This window comes from Microtus oregoni, unplaced genomic scaffold (genome assembly GCF_018167655.1).
Source record: "Microtus oregoni isolate MIOR12 unplaced genomic scaffold, Mior012 000003F_ref0000135, whole genome shotgun sequence".
NCBI classification, from domain to species: Eukaryota; Metazoa; Chordata; class Mammalia; order Rodentia; family Cricetidae; genus Microtus; species Microtus oregoni.
This window is the reverse complement of record NW_024543062.1, coordinates 21359454-21375848: the sequence shown is the minus strand read 5'-3', so window position 1 is coordinate 21375848 and position 16395 is coordinate 21359454. Positions and strand designations below refer to the sequence as shown.

Sequence of the window (16395 nt, the reverse complement as noted above, 5' to 3'; positions counted from 1 at the left end):
TTGCTGAGTGACCCTAAGATTGCAGAGGCCGCTTCAGCCTCGCAAATAGAGCTATGGGTTGTAAAGCGGAGTAGCCCACTGTTAACCGTCAATCTTTAAGCTACTGAGAAAGCTGCTGACAGCCGCTCTCATTCTCCTAGGTCTACAACTTTATATTTTCTTTATTTCTACTTGTTTTTGGAATCTACATTTTTATATTCTTATTCTTGAAACACCTTCCAAGTGCTGGGATGATTAAAGGTCTGTGCCATCAGCCTAGCACACTTTTCTTTAAACACAGGTGTTCTAGTTAAGCCCAGAAGCTATTGTCTCGATGAAACACCATGACCAAAGCAAGTTGGTAAGGAAAGGAGTTTTTTGGCCATCATGCCCTGCTAAACATGTAGTTTTAAATCTTCCCGATTATTTATGAAAAATAAAATATCACACACACACACAAACACGCACATTTAGCTTCTGTACCTGTTTGGGGTGGTTGTGATTTGTGACAGGTTAGCTCAAGGGGATTGACATGGAGAAGTCACTGTCACCGGACTTAAGTCTAAAGCCCACAAATCCCAGAGGATGGGAGCAGACCACCCCACCCAGGGCTGCAAGAGAAGAGCTGGGGGAAGGGGAGGCCCAGATTGTGAGGAAGGGAGAGGCAGGCTGGGGAGAGAGCTGAGAGCTGCTGGTTTGAACACTGTCATCAGGCACTGGGCTACAAGAACTTTCGTGAACTCTATGTCTGGCCCTGGTACTCCGGGCCTCTGTGTGCCTGAGGATAGAGAAATTCTGGCTGCTATGAGAATTAAATAGACAAGGCGATGGCAGGGTAGCCAGAACTGGCCTGAAGGTGTGGATGTGACCTTCATAGGCTCACACAAGATGAGTTTCAGGCTGCTGACCTTCGGTTTGCCTGTGTGGCTAATGACTGGCAGAGAGACGAGTGCAGGATCTAAGACAGCACAGTTATGGCAGATCCTTGAACTCTCCCCAGTAGGCAGCAGAGGGCTGAGGCTCACTCTCCTTCCCTGCTTTGTTCTAGAAGCCATGCCTGTTAGCACTTGGGAGGCAGAGGCAGGAGAATCTCTGAGTTCAAGGCTAGCCTGGTCTACAGAGTGAGTTCCAGGACAGCCAGGGCTACAGAGAAACCCAGTCTTAAAAAACCAGAACAGAGGGAGACAGGGCGATAAAAGTCTGCCATGATGGCACACACCTTTAACACCAGCAGTTGGAGGCAGGCAGATCTCTGAGTTGGCTTGGTTTACATAACGAGTTCCAGGAAGCCAGGGCTACATAAAAAGAGACCATGTCTAAAAATAAAAAAAGAGAAATAAACACATTGCCTGAAATTACTCTTTAACGTTTCTTTGCTTATTGTTGATCTTATATTGCCTTAAAAGTTGGATGTTTTCATAGGAAACTAAAAGCCAATTTTTGTTCCTCTGTGATGGTGGAAGCAGGTGAGGTAACCTGAGGATGCTCTTTGGTTCCAATTGGTCAGAGAGTAATTCGAGGGCTGGACTGTACTCTCTCCTCTGCCACTGTGCAGGCATCAAAAGCCGATGAGGAAGACTGGATTGGCTGCTGGTTTGCTCTTTCTCCCCAGAAAATACCAGATCGTTCAGCGACACTGTTGTAAATGTGGCTGCTTTTCTCCCATAGATACGCCAAGTACTATAAGGAAAACAATGTGGAAAAGCGGACACTGATCAAAGCCTTCGGGATCCGCTTTGACATCCTGGTTTTTGGCACGGTAAGTCTCTCCTTCCTGTGACTGTCTAATTGTGGATGCAGTGAGGCGTGAAAGCTAGTGGCCACAATCAGGAGTTGGCTCCGTGTAATTCACTTGTGGAATGACAGGAGGAAGAAATGCATTTGGGTTTCTCCTGATGAACAAACCATCTGAAAAAAACATGGAATATAACTGAGGAAAAATTCAAATATCCAACCTTTGTTTGATTTTTTTTCTGGGCCAGGCTTTTGCTACAAAGCCTCGAATTTTCAATCCTCCTGCCTCATCCTTCTAAATGCTGGGATTTTAGGTGTGCACCCCTACACCTAGCTCTAATATTCTACGTTCAGATACTTTAATACTGAGCTAGAGAGATGACTCAGAGGGTGAAGGGCAAGCATGAGGAATTCAATGCAGACCCTCCAGAATTCAGGGAAAAGGCTGGGCATGGCAGTGCATGCGCGCCTGTAATCTCAATACTGGAGGGAGAGAGAGGAGGATTCCAGGGATTGTGGGCAGCATGGTCTACTCACCAAATTCCAGGCCAGGAAAGGCTACATAGCTAAGACTCTGTCTCAAAATACATAAGGAGGAAGGAAGGGACAAGAACTAATAAAATGTAGCTGAGCGAATGGAAAGGCCACTGAGAGTGGACCTTGCAGAGACCAATAAGAACCCATATGGGTGTGGACATATCTACTCCCCAAGTTATCCCACACTGTGGGAGAGTGTGTCTGAAACCCTCATCTCATGTGGAGGTTCTCCCCTTACTGACCACATCTCTCTAGAGCATTCTAGATGACAGAAAGGGGACACATGATGTCTTGTGGTCTCTGTGACAGTTGAGCACTCGGATGTGAGCCTCAGTGCCTTCACCGTCTTCTGCACCGACTGAAAGTTAACAAGAGAAGGCGCCAGGCGCCGCTCTGAGTTCAGCTGAGTAACGCTTCCCGCTCTGTTTCAGGGAGGAAAATTTGACATCATCCAGCTGGTCGTGTACATTGGATCCACACTGTCCTACTTTGGCTTGGTAAGAGATTCTCTTCCCCACCCTTAACGAAAGTGATTCAGGCTGGGCAGTGGTGTGCACAGCTTTAACCCCAGCACTTGGGAGACTGAAGCAGGGGGATCTCTGTGAGCTTGAGGCTAGCCTGGTCTACACAGTGAGACCCAGTATTGAAACACTTGGAAATAGCAACAAAACGAAAGAAAGAAAGAGAGAGAGAGAGAGAGAGAGAGAGAGAAAGAAGGAAAGAAAGAAAGAGAGAGAGAGAGAGAGAGAGAGAGAGAGAGAGAGAATGTTGATTTGGTGGGAGAGGTCTCACTGGCGCGGAGTTTGCGGTCCACAGGCCACTGTATTCATCGACTTGCTCATCAACACATACTCAAGCGCCTTCTGCAGGTCCGGCGTCTACCCCTGCTGTAAGTGTTGTGAATTCTGTGCGGTCAATGAGTACTACTACAGGAAGAAGTATGAGCTGGTCATGGAGCCGAAGTCGGTAAGGCATACTGCTCCTGTTAGACACCCACACACACACAGATTCCTCTAGGTGGCTAAAAACATAGATCATTCATCCCTAAGTGGGTAGGTTCCTTGGTAACCCCAAACAGTTGTCTCTCTGATGAGTTCTTTGGTTTTGAGAAAGAAAAGAAGAAAAAAATGGAGAAACTAGAAATACAAGGAAGGCAATTTTTTATGTTCCGGCTTTTGTCATTTATTAAATTGGCACAGTCCCTTTCTGACCCCATATAATACAATGGCTTCAGAGAATAAATCATTTGGCAGTGATAATAATATTTAAATAGGAGTGTTTCATATCCTGGGTTTTCCATTTCTCCATACATTTCTAGAAAAACCTTTACACAAGATGCACATAGTACATGTGTTAGGACAGGTCACTAAATTTTGTTAAATTATTGATAATGCTTGTTAAATTAATAATCAAAAAGTTGTTTAGGAATAGAGCATTTGCTCCATGTGTGAGGCCTGGGTTCGATCCCCAGTATTGCTAAATAAATGAATAACTAACAGGAAGAACAACATTTATCCAAATATCCACTGGATGAATGGTGAAAGATGCCATAGTTAACAATTCTCCTCACTCAGGTATTATTAGCAAGGAAGAAAATAAAGCCGTTGGCTACTTAAATACACACACATCACTCTCTGAAAACAATGAGGTAATTAATTCCATTGCACAGAAGGCCGAGGCAAGAAGAATAAGGGTTCCAGGTCAACCTAGAGATAAGAGCAACAAACATACCTGGAAAATTAGATGTGGTGCCTCATGTCCTAGCGCTGGAGACGCTGAGGCAGGTGGATTGCCACAAGTTCAAGGTTAGTCTAGGCTACAGAGTAAAACCTCGTCTCAAAAAAAACAAAAACAAAACACACACACACACTCATATGAACAGAGGGAGGGAGGCGGGAAAGACTGAGACTGGCCACTACTTTGTCTGGAGTCATACAGAGTACATGGTCAAGCTGGGATTGCGCCTGAGGCTGCTCGGCCTCTGAATTTGTCACAACAGCTTAGGTAATGACATCAGCAAATATCCAAGATGCTTTGTCCACGAAGTGAATAAAAGATTCCCAGTTTATAGGCTAAAAAGACAACAGCACATGCAATCTCTGCCTGTACAGTCTCTACATGTATATTTCATACACATAGATGCACACACATGCACATGTGTGTCCTGGACCCACACAAGAGTGCTGGTGGCAGTGGGTGCTGGTGACTTCTAGCCAAGAACCTAAGGTAGGGGAGAAGCCGCACCTGTCCTGTTTTGATTTTTACTACTTTGGACTTTGTGAGTTGGGTCCACCCCACTCACTTGCCTGCTCCCCAGGAGAAACTGCTGGCTCCTTGAAAACAAAGAAGGTTACTTATTTTCCCCCTGGGAGCATTGCCGTCCTTTTCCAGCACTCGAAAGCACAGTTCATTGTTTATTGTCCCTTGTCCTCGTGGTGGCACTGGCCTGCAATCCCAGCAGTGGGTAGACTGAGGCAGCAGGATGGCGGGTTTGAGGCTAGTCCAGACTAGAGAATAAGACAATGCCTCAAAAAAGAAAATAAGGAGAGAAGAAAGGAGCGGGGGGGGGGGGGGGGAGTGAAGGAAGAGAGGGAGGGAGGGAGAGAGGGAGGGAGGAAGAAAGGAGGGAAGGGAGGGAGGGAGGAAGGAAGAGTTCAGTTTACCTTTGTAATTAAAAACTCCACCGGCCCCACTCATATGAGTGAAATTTAACAAACACATAAACAATTTAAGGAAAACACCACAGCCCCCAGCGTCTAAGGACACTGAACTCAGGAGAGCCCAGCATGGGCCATTACACTGTGCTGGGGCCTCGCTGGACTGCGGCCAGGACGGCTCTCCAGTTAGGGCACGTGGGGTTCCGTGTCTGACTCCCCTTTAGGTCTTGTTAGCTTGCTTGTCATGTGGTCGGTGAGGTGAGCAGATGAGATCACGTATGTCAGCACCGGCGATTCCTGTAACCTGCACAGGGCAGACTTTTACCCTTCTTTTCCTAGACGTTAAAGTATGTGTCCTTTGTGGACGAGCCCCACATTCGCATGGTGGACCAGCAGCTGCTCGGGAAGAGTCTGCAAGTCGTCAAAGGCCAAGAAGTTCCAGTAAGTGAAAACATTTCGTCTTTTTTTAGGAGATTTTTCTCTTAAATATAAACACTTGTAGATAGTTATATAAATCACAGTTGATGAATTTTAACGAAGTGAACATACTCACGGAGCTGATGAGGGGGTAAAATGGCTCTGAGGGTGAAGCCATTGCTGCCAAGGCTATGACCTGAGTCATGGGGAAGGAAAGGACCAGTTTAGGCACGGTAGTCTCTGATCTCCTGTGGTACATGTGCGCAGGCATTCACACATGCACACACACACATGCATGCACAAGCATGCATACACACAAAAATAAATCTAATAAAATGATTTAAAATGACATGTTTTGGACTAGGGGGATAGCTAGCTCATAGTAGAGTTTTGGGGTTTTGTTTGGTTTGGTTATTTGTTTTTTGAGTCAGGGTTTCTCTGTGTAGCCTTGGCTATCCTGGAACTCACTCTGTAGACTAGGCTGGCCTCGAACTCACAGAGATCTGCCTGCCTCCACCTCCCGAGTGCTGGGATTTAGCAGAATTTTTTTTTAAGTAAATCTTTTTTTTTTAAAGATTTATTTATTTATTTATTTATTTATTTATTTATTATGTATACAGTGTTCTGTCTGTATGCTTGCTGGCCATATGAGGACACCAGTCTCATTACAGATGGCCGTGAGCCACCATGTGGTCGCTGGGAATTGAACTCAGGACCTCTGGAATAGCAGTCAGTGCTCTTAACCTCTGAGCCATCTCTCCAGCCGGATTTAGCAGTATTTATCCAGAGGAGGAGAGACTGAATATTCCAGAAGTCCCTTTTATGCCTCTCCTGAATTGCCATCTTCCCTTGTAAACAGTCCCTTATCCTACATCTAAAATTAGATTTCAGGTTTTTGTTATTGTTCTTTTGAGGCAAAGTCTCACTATGCAGCCTTGGATGGACTGGAACCCATAGAGATCTACTTGCTTCTGAATCCTGAGGGCAGGGCTGGGATTAAAGGTGTGCCACAACACCCAGTTTAAGGATTGGTTTGATTGATTCTAGACTTTTATAAAAGTCCAACTGTACAAGCAAGGTACAGCTGTCTACACCTGTAGTTCCAGCACTCGAGAGGTTACAGGGAAAACACTTGGACACAGGAGTTCAGACCAGGCTGGGAAACCCAATGAGACCCTACTGCTAAAGAAAATTGAGTTGTATAGTAAAGACTCTGAGTGGACACAGTCTATTGAAAGTCTGACTCCTGTCACTCAGACTTTTAGTGAGTTATCTGACATTGCATATGGTGATAGTTCATTCTCATTTTTGTATAATTTCTGCTTCATAAACATTACGTTTATCTACCCATTCCAGCATGGAAGGTCATTTGGGAAGTTTCTAGTGTGGGGGCAAATGCCAATCATGCCATGATGGCAAACATCTGTTGGATGATTGCCTGAGTCACGGCCAGCATATGTTTTGGTGTTAAAAGATACCAAGAATCAAAGGGCTGTAAACGTTTGTGTTCCCCACGGTTCCGGTCACTGGGCATCTTTGCCACTGTATTGATTTCTGTGGCCACAACCAGTGACCACAAACCGGGTGGTTAAACAAGCCGGTTTGCACTGCAGTCTGGAAGCCAACAGGCTGAGGTTAAGGTGTTAGCAGGGCTCTGGTTCCCCCTGGAGGCTTCGGGGAAGAACCCTCGGGCCAGCCAGCAGCCGCAGCCCTGGCTAGGCTACCAGTGTGGAAAACACAGGCTTCTACCTCATCTCCCGTCTCAGCAGCCAGCTTGTCTCTGCCACAGGTTTTTGGTAAATGTTTTAACAATGTGGTTATTCGATTCAAGAAAAGTCCCTTTTGTGCTTAGCTTGTTTTTTTAATCATAAATGGATGTAGAATTTTAAAATATTTTTTCTTCTTCTTTTGAAATAATTTGTGAGGTATATTTTTCCTGCTATGTGGTGAATTTCAATGATTGATCTAAGTTGGGGGATCCTGGACCTTGACTATCTGGGCAGATGTGGTACTACTGAGAACTATACCCCATGTGACTTCGGGACAAAGTCTTGGTGAGCTGCCAGGGAGAATCCTCGGCTTTCTAAGCTGCTGGAACTTACTGGTTACCAGGGCTAGGTGTTGTCGTCATTACCGCTGTTTTTACTTTTTTACGTTTGGGGAGCCCACCACCCAGCTCCCAAATAAATACACACACGGAGGCTTATTCTTTCTTAAGAATGCCTGGCTTTAGTTTGGCTTGTTTCTTGCCAGCTTTTCTTAGCTTAAATTATCCCACTCCCCTTTGCCTCTGGACTTTTGTCTTTCTATATTTCTGGAGCCCTTTCTTTACTTCTTACTCCGTGACTTGCTGTGTAGCTGGTGGCTGGCGCCTGAGGTTTTCCTCTCTTTCTCTTTCTCTTTCTCTTGCTCCTTGATTTCCCTTCCCAGATTTCTCCTCCTATTTATTCCCTCTGCCTGCCAGCCTTGCCTCTCCTTTTTCCTGCCTCACTATTGGCCCTTCATCTCTTTATTAGACCAATCAGGTGTTTTAGGCAGGCAAAGTAGCACAGCTTCACAGAGTTAAACAAATGCAACATAAAAGAACGTAGCACATCTTTGCACCATCAAACAAGTGTTCCACAGCATAAACAAATGTAACACTTCTTCATCTAATATTCCCCCACAGCTAGGAATGTGTGTAGGCATGTGCGCATGCTTGTTTGTGTGGACGCATGTGTGTGTGAGTGTCTATGGTCTCTAGAAGTTGAAACTACTTGTCTTCCCCAATAACTCTCCACAATTACTGTTTCGAGACAGTGTCTCTTACTGAACCTGAAGCTCCCTAATTCTGCTGGTCTGGCTGGCCAGTGAGCTCCAGGAAGCCTCCTGTCTCTGTGTCCTTGGCACTGGGACTTGAGGTGCACCCAGGGCGGCTTTTTTTTTTTTTTTTTTTGGTTTTTCGAGACAGGGTTTCTCTGTGGCTTTGGAGCCTGTCCCGGAACTAGTTCTTGTAGACCAGGCTGGCCTCAAACTCCCAGAGATCCGCCTGCCTCTGCCTCCCCAGTGCTGGGAGTAAAGGCGTGCCCCACCACCGCCCAGCGTGAGCCCTGGGGACCTAACACAGGTCCTTATGCATGCATGACAGGCACTCTACCCACTAAGCCAGCTCCTTATCTTACAACTTTCCATTTTAATATGATGTGCTAGTCTTCGTATTTATTCATAGATTTGGTTAATATTTAGAATTTTTATATCTCATCTTGGGAGGAACTGATCAAAATTCTCATTTCTTATAATGTCCTTGAGGAATTTGGGTAGAAAGTGAACTGTTTGGCTGAGTGTGGTGGTAAATCCCTGTAATCCCAGTGTTTGTGAGGTACAGGCAGGAATATCAGGAGTTCAAGGCCAGCCTTAGATAGTGTGTTTGGGGTCAACCCAGGCTACAAGATACTCTGTCTCAAAAAAAAAAAAACTAGTTAGTATTTGAGGCGCTACACGTTTGCCACTTGATGGGACATGATTCAGGGATGTTCTGTATGCTCCAGTGCCACCTGGCCAATGGCACCAACTCTAGAACTCTTGTATCTTCTCAGAAAGAAACCCCACTCCGTCTGTAGCCCCGTCCCTTTTCCAGCTGCCCCTGATAACTACTCGCCTACTTCCTGTTGGTCTATACATTTGCATAAGGCGGGTCACACGCTGTGAGATCCTGTGTTGCACTTCTTTCGGTTAGCATGGTGCTTTCAAGGCTCATCCACGTGACTGTTTGCCGCTGTTTCAGTTGAGCTGTGGCTCAATAGGATTCCTGGACAGACAGACTGCCTGCCTAGGTCACCTTTTGTTTTTCTACCCATTAGTTGGTGGATCCTGGGGTTGTTTCGGCCTTTCATAAATAGTGCTCCTGTGACCATTCACGTATTCGAACTATGCGGTTCGAATGACTTGACTCAGGTCTTCACCCAGAATAAAGGCGCATGCCACATAGACTAGGCATGACAATTCCGGCATCTTTAGGAGCTAATGAATGGGTATGGCAGAGTCTGGCAGGCATGGTAATAGTAGGAATGAGTCAACAGATACCATCTGCTGTGTACTGGGCACTGCCCCAGGCCCCACGGTATGTAACAAGTAAACATCCTTCCTACTTTCCCTTGGAAGACAACAGTCACCAAAGAAACATATTAACTAGCGAGATCTGTTTCGAAGGGGGAGGCTGTCCTCTGTCTGGGAGTGATGGAAGCACCCAGGAGGAGACACACCCTCCAAAGGCAGCCAGGGCAAGGGGCCAGGTCCCAGTTGATACCTGGCTTTTCTGAATTTCCTTTTCCAGACATATAAAGTGGAGACAAGCGTTTGTCTTGCAAGAGGTTCGTAACATACTAAGGGCAGAAGCAGCTGCCTAGTCCTGATACAGTTAAAGTGATAGCTCCTCCAGTCTCTGTAATAGGAAATATGATTACATAGGTTGATACAGCTTTCAAACCTAAAACCCAAGGGATTGCTGTTGTTGAAGGATCTGGAACTTTGACTTTTTCAGAGGCCTCAGGCGGATATCATGAACCTGTCTAGGCTGTCCCTCTCTCTCCACGACTCACCTCCCATTCCTGGACAACCTGAGGAAGTGCAGCTGCTGCGTAGAGAGGTGACCCCGGGGTCCAAGGACAGCCCAGGCTGGTGCCAGTGTGGAAACTGCCTCCCGTCACGGCTCCCAGAGAATCGCAGGGCCCTGGAGGAGTTATGCTGCCGGAGGAAGCCGGGACCCTGCATCACCACCTCAGAGCTCTTCCGGAAGCTCGTGCTGTCCAGACAGGCCCTGCAGCTTCTCCTGCTCTACCAGGAGCCCTTGCTGGTGCTGGAGGAAGAGGCCACCAACCGCCGCCTACGACACTGTGCGTACAGGTGCTATGCCATCTGGCGCTTCGGCTCCCAGGACATGGCGGACTTTGCCATCCTGCCCAGTTGCTGCCGCTGGCGGATCCGGAAGGAGTTCCCCAAGACTGAGGGGCAGTACAGTGGCTTCAAGTATCCCTACTGACATGGCTGTCACACAACGGTGGCTCAGAGCAGCTTCTCTCTGCAGCCACATTTTCAGACAAAGGGAACTCAGGTTTCCTCCCGTGTAAGCTCTTTGTGTGTTGAAGACCCCGATTAGATCGACCTGCAAGCGCACAAGCCCTCTCCACAGGGATGAGAACCTGGACCTGAGCCTGGAGTCTGAGCCTGGGCTTTAAAGTCTACATGGGCTTCTCATTTCCCAGCCTGCTTTCCCTGAACTAGCCTGAGACCAGACTGAGACGATGTAGGTGGATGTCTTGTAAAAGTTTACATAGCTCCATGGATGCAAAGGTCTAACCCTAAAAACAAACCCTTTGGGATTTGAGAATGCCCTGAGAGATAAAAGATGGCTACCAATTCTCTGTCATCCCCTTCCCCAAACCAAACCAACCCTCAAGACCAAAGACATTGTTTTCCCCTCCCCATTACAGGCAGCTCTGGGCTCCACCCAGTAGTGGATGTGTCCTTACATCTATTCTAGGACCTTGTTTTAAGAGGCTAACATCTTCCACTTCCTGTCCTTGGACCTCTTGCTGAGGGGAAGTCAGCCCAAGTAGAGAGTCGAGCCTCTGCTGTAGGGAAACCCGAGCTGCCTCTGCCAGCTCACCGCCTCTAAGCCCAGCTTCCACACGTGGAGAGAAGCTCCCTTCAGGTGATTCCAGACCCCGCTAACGTGGGACGAAACTGCAGGGGACAGGCTAAGCGCCAACTGCGCAGTCAACCCAGAGGAACACCTTCCCGTCTTACGTTTGAGGGGAGGGGGCTTGGCACACAGCAACGGGTGACTGGGACAAGAGGAGGACATCGAGGCCTGGAGTCACTGCAAAATGCAATGCTCTCTTGGGCAGTTGTAAGAGGATTCATTAACTCAATTTAGAAGCCATCAAATCTAACTTAAACAAGGTATAGTCTGATCCTCACTGCTATCCGAGGGTTCCAAGTGACTATTGTCAGAGACTGGTAGAAGCCACCTCTGTGTCTTTGACGTCCTGGTCTCGAGTGTGGAGGCTGTCTGAGCGCTCCTTTCAAAGGCAGCCCAGACGGTCGGGGGCAGAGTGATTCCAGTGCCCAGAAGGCGGAGGCAGGAAGGCTGGGAGTTCCAGGCCAGCCTGGGCCTCATGGCAAGACCATGCCTTTTTTTTATGTTCGCGTGTTTTTCTGCACCGTGTGCATGCCTGATGTCTGGGGTGAGTAGAGGGTGTCAGATCCCCTGGAACTAGAATGGCAGGCGGTTGTGAGCCACCAGGTGGATGCTGGGAACTGAACGTGAGTCCTCTGCAATAGCGGCCAGGGCTCCTAACCTCTGAGCCAACTCTCCAGCTTCAAAACTACGCCTTTAAAAGCATAAAATAATCGGAATCGTTAAAAAGAGGGGGGGAGAGGGGCTAGAGGGTAAAAGTATTATTTTCTGCGCAAACATGAGGACAGCATCCACAGAAAGAGCTGGCTCAGAGGGGGAAGAACTTGCCACCCGATCGGATGGCCTGAGTTCAACCCCTGGAGCCTGTGGGGGCAGTGGAGAACCAGCTCCTAAAGGTTGTTCTCTGACCTCCACGCATGCTGCTCACGCGTACTAATAATAAAATAAATTTAATTTTTGAAGAAAGTCGGTCCCCTTCGCTGTCTTCTACCCTTGCTGAGCATATGCGAGGACAGTCACAGGTTTGGGGTCCTGCCTTGTGCAGGACAGAGACTGTGAGGATGGTCCTAGGCCTTCACGGCTACTCCAAGACAGTGTGAGGCTTTTAAAAGCTAGACGCAATAGATGTAAGTTGAAGGGGTGGGGCTGAGACGGCTTAATGAATGACAGCTGCAGGGCCCGCCTGAGCCACACTGTGGACAGAGAGAACAGACTTCCACAAGCTGCCTCTGACTTCCACATGCGAACACTGGCACATGACCATCCCCTAAAACATGATGTAACTTTTGAAAACAGAGACTTCTCCTGTAGTGCTATAAAACAGCACGGAGGAAACCTATTTTTTAACCCCAGAGTTTTATCTGGCTTTAAACTCAGGGATCGTACCAGCTGCACTAGCTTGGATTTTCATCTCTCCTACCTTTTTGGAGATATGTTTAAGAAGTGGGCTGTATTTGACTTCAGAGTTGAGCTTTTTAGTCTAAGGATACTACAGGCATTCGGTTCTGTGGCCTCAGCCTTTGTCCCGATGTCTCCTTCCTAGTGTCCTCACGTCACCTTGTGGAGGCCTCAGATAGTCACTAATCTCTGGGTCTTCCCAGTGTTTTCTCCTGCTTTGGTCGCTGGTGCTCTGGTGAGGGGAACTCTCTACTTTGTGTATAAAATGACACTTGCTGAAGCTGGGCCCATGTGTGTATCTTACTGCATAGGTAATGCCATGGTCTGGGGCCCATTTTGCAGGATCCAGTTCCTTGGTGTTAGATACATTCGGTTCTGTCCACTACCAGGGCTCATGCCTTCTTCTGGCAGAAGGGCGAGATGCTTCTTGATACAGATGGCCGACTTCATGGAAAACTTGAGATGGATCTGTTTCTCTCTTTCAAGGGAGCTATCTTCTAAGCCTTTCCTAATTTCAGGTTGGCAATGTAAGTTTTCTTAATTGTTTTAGTAATAAAAATTGATTTAAATTCATTTATTTAAGTCTTCTCTTTGGTTTCTTTTCTTTTTTCCAGAAGAGTCCTGAGTCTCAATGATTTCATTTATTTTTCCTAGTAGATGAGGCTGCTCCTCCCGAGGATAGACAGACAGACAGATAGAGATACAGATAGATATCGATAAAAATATAGATAGTGGTCAATGATTTGAGCACTGGGAACTTGCAACCTGTGGTTGCAGAAGGCAAGCCATGCTCTGAGGTCATAAATGGGAAAATCTGACCTATGTGGGGACATCGAGAGTTCTACCTGAGAAATGAACAGTTTAGCTAAACTATGCAGAGGAGCATAGAGTGGAGCAGGTTAGAGCATTCCAAGTTGTGCTGAGCAGCATGTGACCTGCACAAGGGGGGGGGGACACAAGGGACGGACCATGATGCTCTGGGATGGGGACCACAACATTCTTCACAGACAGCAAGCCATTCTGTTAAAATCAGCCATGAAGGGTTGTAAGCAAAAGCCTGATAAGATCACATTTACTATTTAAAATCTCACTCTGAGCATGGTGGCACACATCTTCCAGTACTTAGAGACAGAGACAGGCAGATCTCTGAGTCTGAAGCCAGCCTGGTCTGTGTAGAAAACTCCAAAGCAGCCAGGGGAATATAATGAGACCCTGTCTCAACACACACACACACACACACACACACACACACACACACACACATAAAAATGAAAAGCCATTCTGAAGCTGAGGCTAGACCTCACTGGTAAACTTTGGGGCCCCAGGTTCAAGACTTAGTAATGAGAGAAAAAAAAAATTACTACATAAAATTGAATTCCCAGCAACCACATGGTAGCTCACAACCATCTACAGTGAGATTTGGTGCCCTCTTCTGGCATGCAGGCAGAACACTGAACATAATAAATAATCTTTAGAAAAGAAAAGATTTGATTGATTTTTTTGATGTTTGTTTGTTTGTTTGTTTGATCATACTGTGTAGCTCTGACTGTCCTGGAACTCTGACCTCACAGAGATCCATTTGCTTCTGCTTTTCTGCCTCCTAAGTGCTGGGATTAAAGGTGTGCACTGCCATGCCCAGCAAGAGATATTCTGAAAGTACTTTCAGATTCTTCTCTCTCTTTCTGTCAGTGGCACCAGGCGGTTTATGAGTCAGCCCATTGTTGTGTTAGGAGCAGCGGGCTACTTTCCTGGCACCCGGCCGCCCGCATGGCTAGCTTTACCCGAAATAATTACACAGAAACTGTATTCTTTTAAACACTGCCTGGCCCATTAGTTTCAGTTTCTTATTGGCTAGCTCTTACATATCGATCTAACCCATTTCTAATAATCTGTGTAGCTCCACGAGCTGGCTTACCAGGGAAGATCTTAACCTGCGTCTGTCTGGAGTGGGAGAACCATGGCGACTCACTGACTCAGCTTCTTTCTCCCAGCATTCTGTTCTGTTTACTCCACCCACCTAAGGGTTGGCCTATCAAATGGGCCTAGGCAGTTTCTTTATTAATTAACCAATGAAAGCAACAGATTAGAAAGAAATCACTCCCACATCAGCCCATGTGATCCCAGAGTTCTCAGTGATGTCTCCTCCCCCAGGGACTTTCCTTTCTCAGCTAGCCATTGTTGGGTTAGCTGAACCACAGCCCATAAGTCATTCTAATCAATCCCATATGTACAGATAGATAGATGGGGAGATAGATAGATAGACAAACAGACAGACAGATAGTTCCCATATGTATATCAGATAGATAGATACCATATGTACATCAGATAGATGGATAGATAGATAGATAGACATATAGATCCCATATGTACATTAGATAGGAGATAGATAGATAGATAGATAGATCCCATGTGTACATTAGATAGATCCCATATGTATGATAGATAGATATATAGACAGATAGATTCCATAAGTACATTAGATAGATAGATCCCATATGTGTGATAGATAGACATATAGATCCCATATGTACATTAGATAGAAGATAGATAGATAGATAGATAGATAGATAGATAGATAGGAGAGAGTCATTCTGTAAGTTCTGTTACTGTAGAGAATCCACCAAAACAACATTGAATACACATTTGGGTAGATAAAGAATAGCCCAACTCTTCACTGGAATATGAATGTATCATGGATAAGGACAAACTCAATCACTGAGAGACTTCAGAAAAGGTTAGCAGATTCTTGTATCCAGAAATCTAACAAAGGCTCCTCTCATTTAAGTTTTCTGATACCGATTTGTTTTGTGTAGGTCAACGAAATTGTGCTGAACAAACATTCTATGCCTGAGCTGCATCCTTAGCCCTTAGTTTTTGTTTTTCTGTGTGTGCTCATGTGGCACATATACACACGCAGGTGCTCATGGAGCCCAGAGGACTGATGCTGAACATCCTGCGTCATCATTCTCCACTGTATCCCTTGAGACAGGGTATCTCAGGGAGCCTAAGACCTTGTTGGCCTTGAACTCACAGAGACCCGCCTATTTCTGCCTTCTGAGTGCTGGGATTAGAGGTGTACATCACCATTGCCCAGCTCTTCTTTTTAATATTTTTTTGACCTGCAAGTTTCTGAGCCATCTCTCCAGTCCCCAATCCTTAGGTTTTTGGTTTGTTGTTTTTTTTTTTTGTTGTTTTTTTTTTAAAAAGACTTACTTATTTTTATTTTATGTGCATTGGTGTTTTGCCCACATGTTTGTGTGAGGATGCCACATTCTTTGGAATTGGAGTTACAGACAGTTGTGAGCTGCCATGTGTGTATGGGAATTAAACCCAGGTCCTCTGCAAGGGCAGCAGCCAGTGCTCTTGACTGCTGAGCCATCTCTCCAGTCCGAGTCCTTAGTTTTTTAAGACAAGGTGTTGCTATGTAGCCCAGGCTAGCCTTGAGCTCTATCTAGCTCCTCAGGACTCCATCTAGCTCCTGAATGCTGAAATTGCAGATGTGTGCCATCATGACCTTTTGTGTGACAAATAATTCTGGGAATCTAATACTTGGGTTTAATAGTTCCCTAAAGAAACGAAAGCAGAGTTGTCCTATGAGTCATCAGTTCTGCTAGGCACACACCCTTGGGCTGAAGCAACGAATCCAATAAAAACAACCAGGAGGTTTGGGGGAAGGGAAAGATCTAATATATTGTATAAAGTTCTCAAAGAATAAATAAAAAAATTAAAGTAAAAACAACCTGGCAGGGCTATAGTGGTACAAACCTTTAATCTTAGCACTTGGAAGAGGTAGGCAGAGTTCGAGACCAGCCTGGTCTACAGAGTGAGTTCCAAGACAGCCAGGGCTACACAGATAAAACCTGTCTTGGAGGAAAAACAAAACAAAAACCCTGAAGAAATGAGGGGATTTTCTTTCGGTTTTGAGACAGGAACTCACTATGTAGATCAGACTAGCCTCCAACTCACAGGATACTACCTCCTCCTCCTCCTCTTTCT

General features: G+C 46.1%; 1 protein-coding gene across 2 annotated transcripts in view; it reads left to right on the top strand.

The window, feature by feature from the left end:
* The window catches only part of P2rx7 (purinergic receptor P2X 7), a 40271-nt gene extending 27296 nt beyond the window's left edge, over positions 1 to 12975 (top strand). For both annotated transcript variants that reach the window (XM_041648994.1, XM_041648995.1), the window contains exons 9-13: positions 1648 to 1738; positions 2682 to 2747; positions 3067 to 3216; positions 5247 to 5348; positions 9844 to 12975. In XM_041648994.1, the coding sequence (XP_041504928.1) occupies positions 1648 to 1738; positions 2682 to 2747; positions 3067 to 3216; positions 5247 to 5348; positions 9844 to 10341 (907 nt within the window). In that variant the 3' untranslated portion in view covers positions 10342 to 12975. The remainder of the gene's footprint in view (positions 1 to 1647; positions 1739 to 2681; positions 2748 to 3066; positions 3217 to 5246; positions 5349 to 9843) is intronic.
* The last annotated feature ends 3420 nt before the right edge of the window (positions 12976 to 16395 follow it).